General features: G+C 36.4%; 1 protein-coding gene across 1 annotated transcript in view; it reads left to right on the top strand.

Annotated features, from left to right (window-relative positions):
• lrguk (leucine-rich repeats and guanylate kinase domain containing) overlaps nucleotides 1–15,845 on the top strand; it is a 78,896-nt gene that overhangs the window by 19,611 nt on the left and 43,440 nt on the right. Inside the window, exons 7-11 of the mRNA XM_069907698.1 lie at nucleotides 239–363; nucleotides 2,659–2,802; nucleotides 4,784–4,864; nucleotides 10,567–10,653; nucleotides 13,040–13,146. Coding sequence (XP_069763799.1) covers nucleotides 239–363; nucleotides 2,659–2,802; nucleotides 4,784–4,864; nucleotides 10,567–10,653; nucleotides 13,040–13,146 — 544 coding nt within the window. The remainder of the gene's footprint in view (nucleotides 1–238; nucleotides 364–2,658; nucleotides 2,803–4,783; nucleotides 4,865–10,566; nucleotides 10,654–13,039; nucleotides 13,147–15,845) is intronic.

Consider the following 15,845-nt stretch of genomic DNA (forward strand, 5'->3'; position numbering starts at 1 on the left):
TGACATCTGGGGTAAGATGGAGGACCATAAAGTTAGAACCAAAACTGCAAGCTCACATCCATTACCACATTACAAACATTCCTTCTAACCCAATCTGATTACTCCATCTTGTACATCCTCAAGGGAGATTTGTGAAGTAAAATGAAAAACTGGCAGAACTTCCTTGGAATGCAAACTTTACTTTGGACATAAATTGTTTAATATTTCTGGTGTATTCTTCCTTATTGCTGGTGCACAGACAATCAACTCATAACAATTGAAGGCTTGCAGAACTGCAGAAGTCTTACCTATCTCAGCATGGCAAAAAATAGACTTTTGGATGTCAGTGGCTTGGACAACCTGCCAATCAAATTTCTTTTCCTTGTAAGTCTTGACTTCATTTGGATGTTTTTTTTTACTCTCTCATTTTAAAGGAATGAGAGCAAAAGTTAAGAGAGTTCACAATTGTTCCTGAGATTTCTGAAGCTCGAGAGCTTGCCTAGCAGGAACCATTAAGTCTTGTTGCCTGCAAGTATGAAAAAATAACTTTAAACACCAGACCATAATCTGGGATTTGACTAGATGAAACCCCAGCCATAATGTATTGTTCAATTCTGATAAGTAACATGACTTGCTGTGTTCAGAATCCAGATGTTTCCATTTTTAACTGTTAAATGTTTATCTGTTTCTCCAGATAGTTTAGTGTTTTTCAAAGTGGGTGAATAGCCTATGGTAGATAGTAAAGAGGTAAAAGATTTTAAAAAAAGAAAGTCAGTAAATGGCTTGTTCTGATTACAGTGAAATCCCCAGAATTCAAGCAACCGGCAGGTTCAGGAGCAGGCTAATCCCCCTCCCCCTCAGACTTCTCAACAATAAACTCAGTCAAGGATTCATTTAAGGATTCTTAGTTTTGTACTTTTTTTTTTCCTCTCTGTATTCCATGGTCAGTTTATTTACATTATTTGTTTACATGTGTATGTTAGGTACAGTATTTTTTAACACTACCAATAAATGGTCATTCTTCCTCGCCCACAGGGCAAAAAAAACTCAGGGTTGTATGTGATGTCATGTATGTAGACATTTAGACATGCGTACAACACGGTAACCACCCTTTCGGCCCATGCCGCCAAATTACATCCAATTGAGCTAAAACCCTGTTACATTTTCTTTTGGAGGGTGGGAGGAAACCAGAGGAAACCCATACAGATGCTGAGAGAGCATATGAACTCAATACAGACAGTGCTGGATTTGAACCTCGGTCGCTGGCACTGTAACAGCATTGCACTATCTCCTACAGTAACCATGTACTCTGACAATAAATCTGAAATCATTCTAACAGTCTAAAACCAGATTATTGGCTTGCAGACAGTGTGTGTATGTGTGTATATATATATATAATATATATATATATATATATATTATGTGCTTAGAAATATTATATGGTGATATTATAAAAGTTTTCATTATTACTTCCTTGGAAAAAAATATATTTTTAAAAGAAAACTTTGAATAAAAATCATTATTCTAATTGTTTCAGTGCCTCAGGAGTTCTGGTGGCAAATAAAAAATATTGAGGTTCTCAGAATTTCTTGGCAAATTTCAATTATGCCATTTAAATCTTTTTTTAATTCTAGTCTTTATTAATCTTTTAATTGGAATTTACAACTTGCCAACATATTGAAAAGCGTCCAGAATGCTGGCATATAACACCATATGTTCATTCCAGTGAAGAGAAGTGTGACTGCTCTTTAAATAAGAAGGACACAACAAATTCTGGTTATATGGAGATGAGATTGTCATAGATAATTTCTCGTCTTGAATATGCACTGCGTGTTCATTTTATACCACATAGATATTGTAAATCACTTGGTTTTGCAGCAAAACTCTAGTAGGTATGCTTTCACGAGGGTAATGTGGTATGGGGAGAATACTCGGTCTTGTTTGCAGACTGTGACAGTTTTTTTAATTGCAGGAGAATGGATTTTTACAACTCAGAAAACAGTCCTGTTGAGCTATCATTCAATCTAATCTTCATCTGAGCAAGCCAAATCTTATCTCACTTTATTCTTTGTTCCCCCTCTTTTCAATATTTCTTTATCACAAACAATTATATACTTTTTCATTTAAAAAAAAATCAGCTTGACTTCCCAATGTAGATTTTTGTATTCCCAGTTCTAAACTTTATTTTTCAAGCTCCTACAATTTTTATTGCTGACATTTTAAATTTGAGTTTTCACTTGCCAATTCAATGACTAACTGAAACAGTAGATTACCCCTTCATTTTCCCAGTACCTGTTAACCTGAGAAAAGATGATAAATCTGTGCTGTTTCTCAATGCTTTTACATTTTTCCGGCAACTGAAAGCTCTTAGACATTCAACATTACCTTCTTTCTTTTCTCATAATTGTCTTTTGGCACTGTTAAAGATTATGGTTCAATAAAGGGTCCCAACTCAGAACATTTCCCTCTGTGAACGCTGCCCGACTCACTAAGTCTCTCCAGCTTCTTGCTGTTTGCGTAAGATTTCAGCATCTGCAGTTCTCGTGGTTTCTTTTTCGATTTATGTTTGCTCAGAATGACGACCATGCAGGAAATATCAGTAATTTCATGGATAGTAAACAATTTAAGTATCATTAAATGCTAATAATTTTCTGTCCTAAACCAAAAATTTATTCACAGCAAGGTAACCAGCTTACAAATGTGAAAGGACTGGCTAATATGAAACGCCTACACAAGCTTGATTTGTCAAACAATAAAATAGAAACTCTGATTGGTTTGGAAGACCATGACCTGCTGGAAACTATCAATCTGGAAAACAATCAGGTAACTGTCTGAAGAGTGTGGAATTTCCCTGTCCACCCTCCAACTTAAGTTATTTTCATATGTTCATATATCGTTCATTCCTTCGGGTTCCGATCCAACAATTCGTGTTTGTGCCTACACAATTAATACATGTCTGAAAAATGAGCATATTGTAAGAAGGGCGTAGGGGTGGAGATTCCATGCAATTATTTTTTTTTTCTCTTCAATATTGAGAGCTGAAATCTTTTTCCTTTTTGTCACTTAATATCAAACTTTAACAACTCAAAGTCTGGTACAGTGTAATCCAGTCGTAGAACAAAGCCGCCTTGCGATACAGCAGTAATGAATTAACCTCTTATGCCCTGCAACATCAATAAATCCAATCTTGAAAGAGCACCATCCTTCCATGTGTTATTTTTATTTCCTACACCAGACACTGCTGCAATCCTATGAATGTGTTTGCCAGATGATGAGCTTTTTTTAAATATTCATATTCCATGCTAGAAATTAACTGAAACCAGTTTCACCCAGATTTCATGCAGTGCCATATAAGGCCTGATATAATTTCCAACTGTTTTATATCAAATTTATACATTGTGTTTATAAAAAAAATTGTATTATTTTACTCCAAAATAGTGTCACCAAAACCAAAGAACCGAATGTTGACTTTAGGAAGGGAAAACCAGAGATGTACAATTCAGTGATCATTGGGGGATCAGAATGGAGAGGATGAGCAAATGTAAGTTCTTGGGAGTCACTATCTCAGAGGATCTTTCCTGAACTCAACACACTAATGTATCGTGAAGAAAGCACATCAGCGCCTCTACTTCCTCAGGAATTTGCAAAAGTCTGGTATGACATCGTAATTCCTGGCAAATTTCTACAGATGCGTGGTGGAAAGTGTGCTGACTGGCTGCATCACAGTCTGGTATGGGGACACCAATACCCTTGAGCAATAATAACCTGAAAAAGGTAGTGGACACAGCCCAGGACATCACAGGCAAAACCCTCCCCATCATCGAGAACATCTACAGGGAATGCTATCGTCGGGGAGGAACAGTAATCATCAAGGATCCACATCACCCAGCACACACTCTTTTTCTCTGCTACCATCAGAAAAGGTATAGAGGCTACAAGACTCACAACACCAGGTTCAGGAACAGTTGCTACCTCTCCACCATCTGACTCCTCAACAATAAACTCAGACAGGGATTAATTTAAGGATTTACTTTTGTACTTTATTGATTTTTTTTCTCTCTATATTGCACAGTCAGTTTGCTTACATTATTTTTATGTGTACGTTGAGTGCAGTTTCTGTCTTGCCTGGAGGAAAAAGAATCTCAGGGTTGTATGTGACATTATGTATGGATTCTGATAATAAATCTGAAATCTAAATCCTTTTGTTTATAAAGTCAGTCATGTGCACCTTTAAACATGCAAGCCCTGAATTTTTGGCAAAATTGACCACAAGTTGTGATTGATTATGACACTTGTACTTGAGAAAAAAAAACAATATACACAGGAATCGGCTGTTTGGCCCTTCAAGTACACAAAAATCTTAAACATTTTCCACTAGAGCAAATTGGAATGGGTCCTCAAGTCAGCATTACAATTCTGATTTTCATCCATGATTGAATTTTTAGGCATGAATCTCAGGGTTGTATGTAATGTCATGTATGTACTCTGACAATAAACATGAAAATATGAAATCAGATCTGCTGATCCAGTAAATACATCCTTTTAATTCACAAAGAATATAAAGTCATAATTTGTGAGTACATTTCATTCACACTGTCTTTCTCTGAGCTCTTGGGAGCTATAACAGGAGAGACCATTTTTTGATAAATTGGAAGCAATACTTATAATGCATTTTATAGTTTAAATGTGATATTGAATGTTGAGCTTTTACAGATGAAGTGTTAAGTTGCTCTGTGCCAAGTGAATATCTGTAAAATAGTTAAGAAGTTGACGTTGTTCATTATGTTGATTTTTATGTTTTTAGATCGGTGACCTGGATGAAATAATGCACATAGAAAACCTTCAGCTTTTAAGAGAGCTGAATCTGCTACAAAACCCAATCCAGGTACCAGAGAAGGAAAGGGGATGAGGCAGATGATGGGGGATAAGAACTTAGTAAACAGAGTATAATTTGTAATTTTATAATGGAGACAAATTTCTTTATTTGGTGCATCATTTAACTTTAAAAATATTGAATAGAGGACCAAAGCCAATTGGATGTTTTTTTTTCATTTTAAATCAAAATTATAGAAAACTATTGCTGACACATGAGCAGATGACATGATAGCATATGAAGGGCTGTGCAAGAACAGTAAAAATCAAATGCATTCAGAACATAGTGTCTTGGAGGATAGGAAGGTGTTGGGGTCCCATGAGATGAATCTTAGGTCACTGAAGTAACAAAGGATGCAAAATGAGCAATAATAATGTCTATTCAGGAAGGACTGTAAAGAAAAATGTATGCAAGCACCTATTTCCTACTTCCTCAATACAGGATTTAAATATCTGACCTGCTACTGATGCCAGCTTAAGTAAAATCTGCCTTCCCTCCCTCCTCCCTTGCTCTTTCCCTCCCTCACTCATTCTCTCTTTTTTCTCTCTCCCGCTTTCTTTCTTTCTCCCTCCCTCCAGCACACTTCTCTCTCTCTCTCTCTCTTGCACGCATTACTGTAATATTTGGGTTACATATGCTATCTTTCAGTCATTAGGAACCATTTTAGAAACTGTGGGATTGTGCAACATCTCCAAAGCTGCTGCTTTCAACTCCTTGGGGTGCCAGTCACCAGATCCCGGGGTATACTGCCTTCCTTCCTATTAATTTCTGCAGTGTTAATCTTTTATGAATGATAGTTTTTTGAGGACTTCATTCACATCAGACTAGTTATTCTCCATTTCCGTGACCTTTTTCTGTTTTATTCTTGAAGAAAGACACAAGCTATTCCCTTCTATTGACAATATAATTTCTCCTGTCTCAATAAGTCAATTTCATTAACTTTAGTTAATCTTTTCTTGTATACATTCTTATAAACGTTTATATGGTCTACTTTTCTGCTTCCCACAAGTCTACTTACATTTTCCATTTTCTCTTTCGTGCCTTGGTCTTCCTTCACTGAATTCTGAATTTTACTCCGGGTTCAAGTTTATTACTTGGTTTTTGGCAAAAATCTTCAAATTTACTGTTTGATTTTTGGCAAAATTGTTCAATTCATTGGCAATCCGAGCTCTAGATCCAAACCTCCGATGTGATCAGTAAGCCTTCAGTGTCTGAGGCCCTTTGAGACCTCTTTCTGCCTTTTGCACCCTCTCGAATCCTGGCTCCGATACCTGGTTCCCATGAGCCAGTGTCCAGCAGCCCACAAACTTGTATATGCTCTCCATGTTCTTGCCATTTACTGTGTAAGACCTACCCTGGTTTAATTTACCAAAGTGCAGCATCTTACCCTTCTCAAAGGTAAATTCCATTTGCCACTCCTTGGCCCAGCTTCCCAACTGATCTGGATCCTGTCAAACTTGATATCCTTCTTTACTTTCCGCTAAACCACCAATTTTGGTGTCATCTGTAAATTTACTCTGACTGTAGGAATGGTGATTCATGCTATCACTCAGAATTTTCACTCAGCAACTTGCCCACAGCTGATTGTAAGTACACAAGGTGATCTGAATCACCATCAAATTTACTTATTGCAAAAATAAACAAACTATTTTTCAATTCTAGCTCACCTCATTTTTGCTCTTGCATTGAAATTGCAAGAACTTTCTTCCTCTATAGCAATCATACTGCCAGTTTTTGTTGATTTGGCTAATTTCTTCAATATGACCTAAATTTGAGTCGAAATAATTTCTGTTTACTATGAAAAGCAAGGGAATTTATCCATGATTGATTATTCTTCCTATTCTGCCACTGGGCCAATCTGGAATCCAACTTGCCATTGTCTTTTGGATTCTGTGGGCTTTTACTCTTTTGATCAATGTGCGATACAAAATCCATTTATACTGTACCAAATGCTTTACCCTAAATATCACTCACTGTTATCTCTTTAAAAAAAAAAAAAAATTTCTGGCCATATATTATCGATACTGGTTAATTTTTGTAACCAAGATGATGAGTTGTACCATCCCTCAGTGACTTTTTTAACCAACCTTTCACTTACTACTAATATTAATCTGACTTGGTCATCCCTTTCTTCCTTTGTAAATAAAGGTACTGCAGCAGTAACCCATTAGTCATCTGGCATCTAGCAGCAAAGCCATTTGAAAATTGGGGTTTGATCCTCCACTATTTCATCACATACTGATTTTTTTACAACCTGAAAAACATTTTGAGGTCTTCGTGATTTATCTACTTTTTTTAAAAAAAAATCTAGATCCCTAAATGCGTATGGTCTCCGAATTTATCAATTCCAGAACTTCACATTCTTCCACCTTAATATCAAAGGCTATATTACATTCTCTTCTGTGAAGGCAGTTGTGAGGTATTCATCCAGAACTTTATGCATATGTTCCAACTTCACTTTCAGCTGCAATTTTAAACATTTTTATGGCTCACTAATTGTTTTTCCTATTTGCAAGTTGATAGAAGATCTTGAGACTTTCCTTCATTTTACCAACCAACAATTTTTCATACAACTGTAATGCTTTCTTAATTCTCTTTTTCGTCTCACCTGGGTACACACTTTGTACTGAACCACCTTTCTGACGTGTTGAGTTCTCAGTATTTATCATAAGCTACTCTTAACCCATCTGTGTGATCATCAAACATCTGAGGAGTTCTGGAATGTAGAGCATCTTACTGCTCTGGCCAAAAATTATATCCAAGTAGCTGTTTGCAGTCCTTATTTGATCATTTGTATCTCAGCACAGTTAAAGTTGCCATCTACAATTTAGGACTTTTATACCAATTTTGTTTGTGTTTCTCCATTTTGCTATTAAGTTTGACCAAACTTTGGTTATTGCAGGCAAAATACTCTTGTTCACTTAACTAGGTTAATTCTCTGAATTAAGACTGATATTGCCATATTCAAAGCTAATTAGATTTCGACTCCATCATTGCCATTTTTAGTCAGAAGTAATCATTTTGAATGATTAGTGGAAGGCCCGTAAAAATCCCCTTAATTTAGGGAGAGGGTCAACCTTGCTATTCCCATTTTAGTGGAGTTTTAGGATTTTATTCCAGCTGCAAAGCTCATGAAGAAAAATAATCTCTCAAAAGTGTTGTTATCCACTCCTCAACATCCAATGCAACCAGTTCTTTCCGGAGCTGAAAATGTGGAAAAAGAAGAGCTCCGCTAGGAAAAGCAACTTTAGATTCTGTACATGAATACTTTTTACATGATTTAGGTTTACTGATATTTTAATTAACTAGAAATATTCTTGCACAACATGAATACATTCACTCATCTGAATTGGTATGTTGCAGATTTATGGTGCATATTTAATCTTTTTGTCTGTGTATGGCATATGTTCTACAGTTTTTAAATGCTCATCTGCATAACAGATTTACTGTGAATTATTAATGATCTATGTTCTGTTTAATTTCTCTTTGTGATACTTGAATTTTATCTACTGAATGTTCAAGTTGTGTACTCACTCACACCATCTCTACCTGCCTCCTCTTGAAGCCAAGCAAGCCTTGTGGCTTTGCACAGCTGGCTACTTTTCATAATTAAAACTTCAAGTATGAGCACCAGCAAGTTATTGTGCCTAAAGGCATCACAGCTTCATAGGTTTTGGTTTACTTTCCAACATCCAGAATAAATTGCTTTGAATTGAGAACACAGGTCACAATTTAGGTGACCTAGGCAGTTAACCCATTAACAAATAATTCTGAGACTATTTGTAGTCCCATATGCTATTTTATCTGACTTCCATATCAGATTTAGTGCAAAATTAAACCCTTCAAAGCAGTTTAAACAAATTTGCATATTGTGGTTCACTACTTGGAATAATTCTGTTTGGAAGTTGTTAGTTGTCATGGGTCTTAAATCATACAAAATTGACACTTACTGAAGAATCTCCAACTCTGTTCTAAAATTGCAAAACTGCAGAATTTCTCAAACTGCCTTCCACCCCCTCACCACCCCACACACATTCTACAGAATTTCAAATCCATGCTGCTTTTCCTCTTGCCCTATTTATCTGTTTTCATGCCGGTTTTGTGTACCTCTATGCACAAATGTGCTGGTAAACTCGGCAGGTCCCACACCATCTATAGGAAGTAAAGGCTAACTAAATATCTCAGGCCTGGGCTCTTTGAGATGAAGGGCCCAGGCCCAAAACATTGGTTATCCCTTTACTTCCTATGGATCCTTCATGACTTGCTGAATTACTTTTTGACTCATTTCTTTGTATTGCACTTGATACCAGCATCAACAAATTTTCTTTTATAACTATCTTGGACCTCAACTTTTTTTTTTAGTCCTATTATGCATTGCATGAAAATTACTTTCTTGGAAGTAAACCAACATCTAGTTAAAAGTGACATACAAAACTGAGCCACAGAAAGATCTAATTTGGGAATTTTACAGAGAAGCCAGAGAGTGCTAGTGGATGATTGCTTCTCAGACTGGAGGCCTGTGACTAGTGTTGTGCCTCAGAGATCATGGTCCATTATTGTTTGTAAATTGGATCAGCAAATTTGCAGATGACACAAAGTACACACTAAGAAAGGCTTTCAAAGCTTGCAAAGGGATCTGGGCTGGTTTAAAAAAAGGCAGATAGAATTTAATGCAGTCAAGTGTGAGGCATTGTGTTTTGGAAGGACAAACTAAAGTAGAACATACACTGTTAATGGTAGGGCTTTGAGATAGAAAAGGGGGGTTAGGAAAATGGATACATAATTCCCTCAAAATGGCATCACAGGTAGATAGGGATGTAAAGCAATCTTTTGGCACATTCTTAAATCCAAGTATTGAGTATAGGAGGTGGGATGTTATGATAAAATTGTCTAGGACATTGGTGAGGTCAAATTTGGAGTATTTTGTGCAGTTTTGGTCACATAAATACAGGAAAGATATCAGTAATGGGAGGCGCAGCTGTTAGTGCAATGCTATTGCAGTGCCAGCGACCCAGGTTCAAATCAGGAATTTGTACATTCTCCCTGTGCTTGGGTGGCTCAAATTTCCTCCTACCCTTCAAAACGTACGAGGGTTCTAGGTTAATTAGAGTATATGGGCAGCACAGGTTCATAAACCAGAAGGGCCTATTACCATTCTGTATGTCTAAATTTAAATTTAAGATTGAAAGAGTGCAGAGAAGATTTACTTGCATGTTGCTGGGACTTGAGTTATAGGGAAAGGTTAAACAGGTCAGAACTTCATTCCCTGGACCATAGAAGAATGAGGGGAGATTTGATAGTGGGGGTATAATTAGAGTAAATGCAAGTAGGGTTTTTCCTCTGAGATGAGGTGAGATGAAAACCAGAAGACATGGATTAAGGATGAAAGGGGAATATTAAGGAAACTTCTTCAGAGTAGTGGGGGTGTTGAACGAGTTGCCAGCTGAACTGGTGAATGCAGGCTCAATTTAACATTAGAAAAATTTGGACTGGTACATGGATGGGAGGGGTATGGAGGGCTATGGACTGGGTGCATGGCAGTAGAATTAGGTGGAATAGTTAAGCTTAGACTAGAAGAGCCAAAAGGGCTGTCTGTGCTATAGTATTCGATATAACTTATCCATATAATTAATTAAATGGGCTTCAATGAAGCATTTTAATGTTTAGTGTTTGTTGTTAAGTTGATTTTTTTTCTCTCCATTTCTTACCACTAGGAAAACCCAGATTACTTGTTCTGGATTCTTTTCATCGTACAAAAACTGACCAACCTGGATAATAAAGATGTGAAAGCAACTGATAAGGTAAATTGAATAATTCTTTCAAAAGTATTAAAATGGCCTAGTAAATTGGAAACATGTACAACATTACGGAATGTAACATTAACCATCAATAATGAAATGGTTCTAAACAAAATGTAATTCTGGGCCTTAGTGCTGCATCTGCCATACATTCAAATGTATTTAAGCTTTAAATAATTTTCATTTTTTTTCTTTGCAAATCAGTTTATTTTTCCAAGGGGTGTCTCGATTTAAAGTTTGAAGATTAATTTCTAGCACTCTTAACCCATAATGTTGTGAGAAGTGATCACATTATAACATCTTGCCAGCAAAATTAAGCCACAGTTGTGGAAAATATTGAACATCTTATGTTTTAAGAATGTTTCAGAGGGTATTTTTAATTAAATATGTCTGCTATCTATGTGTCTTCACCTTAATTAACCATTAAATTTAACACTTGCTTAATTTAACTAGGTTTTTTGTACAATGTGCAAATTTGTTTGAAGTGCTGTGTCCAGAATTCTCCTTCTGAAACACCTTCTTTCAAACTCTTTGATTCAGTAGCAGTTTTTACTACAATGACCAGAGGCAAATTAAGACTGTAGCATCCTAAAAGCAATTAATGACATGTGTGTACCTTTTTAAAAAAAAATTGCACAGCCAATTGCACATAATCAATTAGGGTTTTCATTTACTCCTGTCTTCAGAGATATTTTCACCACTGCATCATGTCTTGGATAAAACTGTTCAGTTAATGTTGAGGAAAATTGGGCAGTTGAATGGAAATCAAGAAGTTAACAGGTGAAGGAGACTTGAGGTGGTGAATCAAAATGTTTAGGTCAAAGTTTCATGTATTAGAGAAAATTGAGATACCATATGTCATACATTCCATATATCAGTTGTTACTCTTGATAAGTCACTGAATGTAATTATTCCTGTTTTTGATTATTAACAAACTAAGTTTTAGGTGTTTGGAAGGAAGGGTCTTAAACTTCATTGCTACAGGAGAAAAAAAAATTGAGTTTATAAATGTCATCTTTGCATTATTTGAGTTGCAGTTTGGATTACATTAAAGGATTGTGACTTCAGCTTAATTTATTAATTAGGCATGCTTCAAGACACAATAGATTTTTTATTGTTAGGTTTAAATTAAAATTAATATGCTACTTCATACTTTAAACTCAAACTGTTAACACAGAATACCCAGAATTAAAATTTGCAAAATGCCGTTAGCCTGGATATGGCTTGGGGATCTGTAACTGGTGATGATCTCTCAATAAAAAGATGTACACAAATTAACACTTTTTTTCAGATTGTCCTTGTCTCTAGAATTTATAGTTTATATTGTACAAATTTGTGAACAGTCTATTAAAGGACAATGTATACAGAAATTATTAAAAGTAGCCCCACAAATTCGAAAGGACATTTAAAGAAAAGAATTTAAGTATTCGATTGATGAACTGGGTATTGTTCCCAGAAGAAAAGTCACAGTAAGCTTGTACATTGCTGCAAGCAAAGTCTAATTTGAGTTGTATCTGTGTGTGATTCTGGACTTCATGTGGAGCCTTTAATGGCAGTGGAAGTAAAAGTATGTTCAGAACTGTGGATTTTGTAATGAAAGGCTGAATAGTCTGGGATTCTTTGAATAGTTGACAGTTCCATCATCTCTGAGTAGATTGTTGAGTTCAGATCCCATTCAGCACAAATCTAGACTGTCATTCCAGTGAGGAGCGAAAGAGGACTATCTGCTCAGACATATGATCCTTCAAATAAGTCTCATGATGTCCTATCTGCTCTCATTGGTGAATATAAAAGATCTTATAGAAATATTTTAAAGAACAGCAGATGAATAATCCCTGATGGTTTGTCCGATATTTATCCTTCAGTCAGTCTCAATAAAATTCTCCAGCTGTTTTGTAATACCTTGTGTGCAAATGGATTGAGAGGTTTCCTATTACAGAGACTTTGGAAACCATCCTGAATTAATAAAAGGTAAAATATCTTTTTATCTTTCTGGTAAAGAGAAGACTGAATGATTACATTGTGAATATTTTTAAGATGATGAATTCATTTACTAGAATGGACATGAAAATATTTCCAGAATAAGAGACCATAAAAGTAAGATGAGAACCAATGAATCAAAAGGAAGTTGCATTATAATTTATTTGAAAAGACAGGAGGAAAAAATATCATAGTATCACATGGAGTAGCTAAGGAAATTAGCAGAGATTTTTTTCAGAAGAAGCTAGATATACACAAGATTTCATATGATTCTAACATTCACACTGATACTGAAAAATCCCACAGTGCTGGATTCAAATTTTCTGGCTTCATATCCATGAACTAAGAATAATGCTAACCTTTGATAAGCTAATAAAATGCAGACTTACATTGTCTTCTTCTTCCTCAGGTTCAGGCCATGAATAAATACAAACCTGTTCCTGAAGTGGTTGCTGCCAGTGATCACATGACCAACATCATGTATAGCTTGATGCAGCCCCAGGGAATTTATGACAGGTATTCACGAAGTATTTGACTGCACCTGTTTCATTATCCCTAGAGGGCGCTTGAAGATTGTAGCACCCATTGACTGGACTTTCAAATATTCAGTTGCATTCTTTTAATCCATTTGTTGGAGAACTTGCTTCAACTTTAATAAAACAAGAAGGTCTTCAGACCCTGTGGTTGAAGTAAAAACAAAATGCTGGAGAAGCTCAGCTGGTCAACCAGCTTACTGTATGCATCAAGGTATGAGGGGCTCAAACCTGAAACGGTGGTTTTATCTTTGCTACATAAAGTTCACTGTTTGACCAGTTGAGTTTCTCCAACATTTTTTTTTAGCTTTTATGCTCCTGAAGAATTTTGTGTTATTATTTTTGGAGAAAATTAAGGCAAGATTTTTCTACTCTGATTTGTCTTAAGCAGCATGTCATTAACTTGTTTTTCATTACGTTGAATGTTGATTAGTTTCTCTGAGATTCTTATCATAACACTTTCCACTCATTTACGTTCCTTTAAAGATGTAATTTGGCATGTGTTCCAAGCTGTGCATTTTAGTTTATTGGTGGAAAACATATTGCAGTGAGTGACCGTAAGTTTGTTATTGTTAGGCTAATTTAGATGAGACCAGGGCTTTCCTCTGTGTTCCAAATGGCATATTTTAAAAAACTCATTGGAAAAATTACTGGTTTCAAAATCTCTCCAGCTACTTCAGAAAATAAAGAAACATCATATTCAGTATTCAAATATGGGGAAAAGTAGCAGTCAATTTGTGTGTAACTAGCTTCCATGAACACAATTCTATTGTCTTTTTTTTTAAGTGATACTGATTTAATGTATAAATATCAACCTACTTCTGTATTCTCGATCAATTCTGTCAAATTAGAGTTACAGCCCTAAGTTTTCACAGAACCCCTTCTCTTTCCCCCCCGCCCCCCATCCATAGTGCTCTGCTGCCTTGAGTCTGTGGTAGTTTTCTCTATCAGACTCCCATTTGGGAAAGTTAACAGCATGAGGCATATGTAGACAGGAAAGTATCACTCTGTTAGGCTAAAAGAATCAAAAGGGGCATGTACAAGAAAGAAAAACTGCCAGACCAAGAATGTCAGAAGGGATTGGTCCTTTACTTAGTCCTACCCTGGGTTGCAAGAGTGCAAATGACAATTGATATAGCAACTGCAAAGAGGCAATTTGGAGTTCTATGTGTAATTTTGGATACCTACCTACAGGACAGACATCATTAAGATTGAAAGGGTGCAGAGAAAATTTACAAGAATGTTGCCAGGACTTGAGGAGCTGAGTTATCAGGAAAGGTTGAATAGGTTAGGACTTTATTCCCTGGAGAGTCAGAGAATGAGAGGAGATTTGATAGAGGTATACAACATTATGAAGGGTATATACAAGCAGGCTTTTTCCACTGAGGTTAGGTGAGCCAATGTGAGTTCATGAGTTTAGGGTGAAAGGTGAAGTATTTAAGGGGAACATTAGGGGCAACTTCTGGACTCAGAGGGAGGGTGGTGTGAGTGTGGGGCAAGCTGTGGGCAGATTTGCTGCATTCAATTTTGACATTTAAGAGAAGATTGAATAGGTATATGGATGAGAGGGGTGCAAATTAATGGAACTAGGCAGAAAAATATAACCATATTACAATTACAATATGGAATAGGCCATCATGACCCCTCTAGTCCCACCTACCCGCTCCCTGTCCATAACCCTCCAATCCTCTCACATCCATATACTCATCCAACCTTCTCTTAAATGACAGAATTGACCCTGCTGCACCTCCTCTGGAAGGTCATTCCACTCAGCCCCCGCTCTCTGAGTGAAGAAGCTTCCTCTCGTATTACTTCCAAACTTTTTCCCCCAATCCTTAACTTGTGTCCCCTCATTCCAATCACACCTACCCTCAAGGGGAAGAGCCTATTCACATCTACTCTATCTATCCCCCTCATAATCTTAAATACCTCTATCAAATCCCCTCTCAACCTTCTATGCTCTAATGAATAAAGACCCAGTCTACTCAATCTTTCTTTGTATTCTAGTTTGGCATAGACTAAATGGGCTGAAAGGCCTGTTTCTGTGCTATAGTGACCTATGTTCTAAGAATACAACAAATTTCTTCTTTCAACTTTTATTGATCCCTCTTTAGATTTACATTATATGACCCTTTCAGGCAAGAGCAGTCTATCTAGTCGTCTTTGCCAAATAGCTGCTTCTTTCAGCTGAACAGAATTTCCAGCCCCTCAATTTTGCAGTAAAATGTTGCTTCTGACCTCTACTAACCTGACAACTTCTAAATGTGGCTCAGTTGTTTCCTGGTCACTTGGTCTTCTGTAATGGGCGGACAATGGAATGGTTGTTGTTGGTTTGAATCTGAGAGATTTAATTGCAGTATTCTACCCTGTCTTTGTGGTTTATCAGAATTTTAATTTCCTTCATAATCTTGTATTGTTTGCAAACAGATAGAAAATCTAATTTTATTTGAATTGATGTGACATTGGTGGTAAGTCATCAAAATATCAATGATTCCAGCTAAACGGAATTATTTAAAACATTAGTGAACATAGATTATGCCATAATCACCCTCATTCCTATGGAGAGTTAAACCATGATGGACAGTTCCTTGTTAACTACACACAATACCATTGCATCAGTGACTCTAATCTGTTGTTGCCAATATGGAAATGTTAAAACGTGTATTGACAGATTACAGTATT

The sequence above is a fragment of the Narcine bancroftii genome, chromosome 13 (genome assembly GCF_036971445.1).
Source record: "Narcine bancroftii isolate sNarBan1 chromosome 13, sNarBan1.hap1, whole genome shotgun sequence".
In the NCBI taxonomy this organism is placed as follows: Eukaryota; Metazoa; Chordata; class Chondrichthyes; order Torpediniformes; family Narcinidae; genus Narcine; species Narcine bancroftii.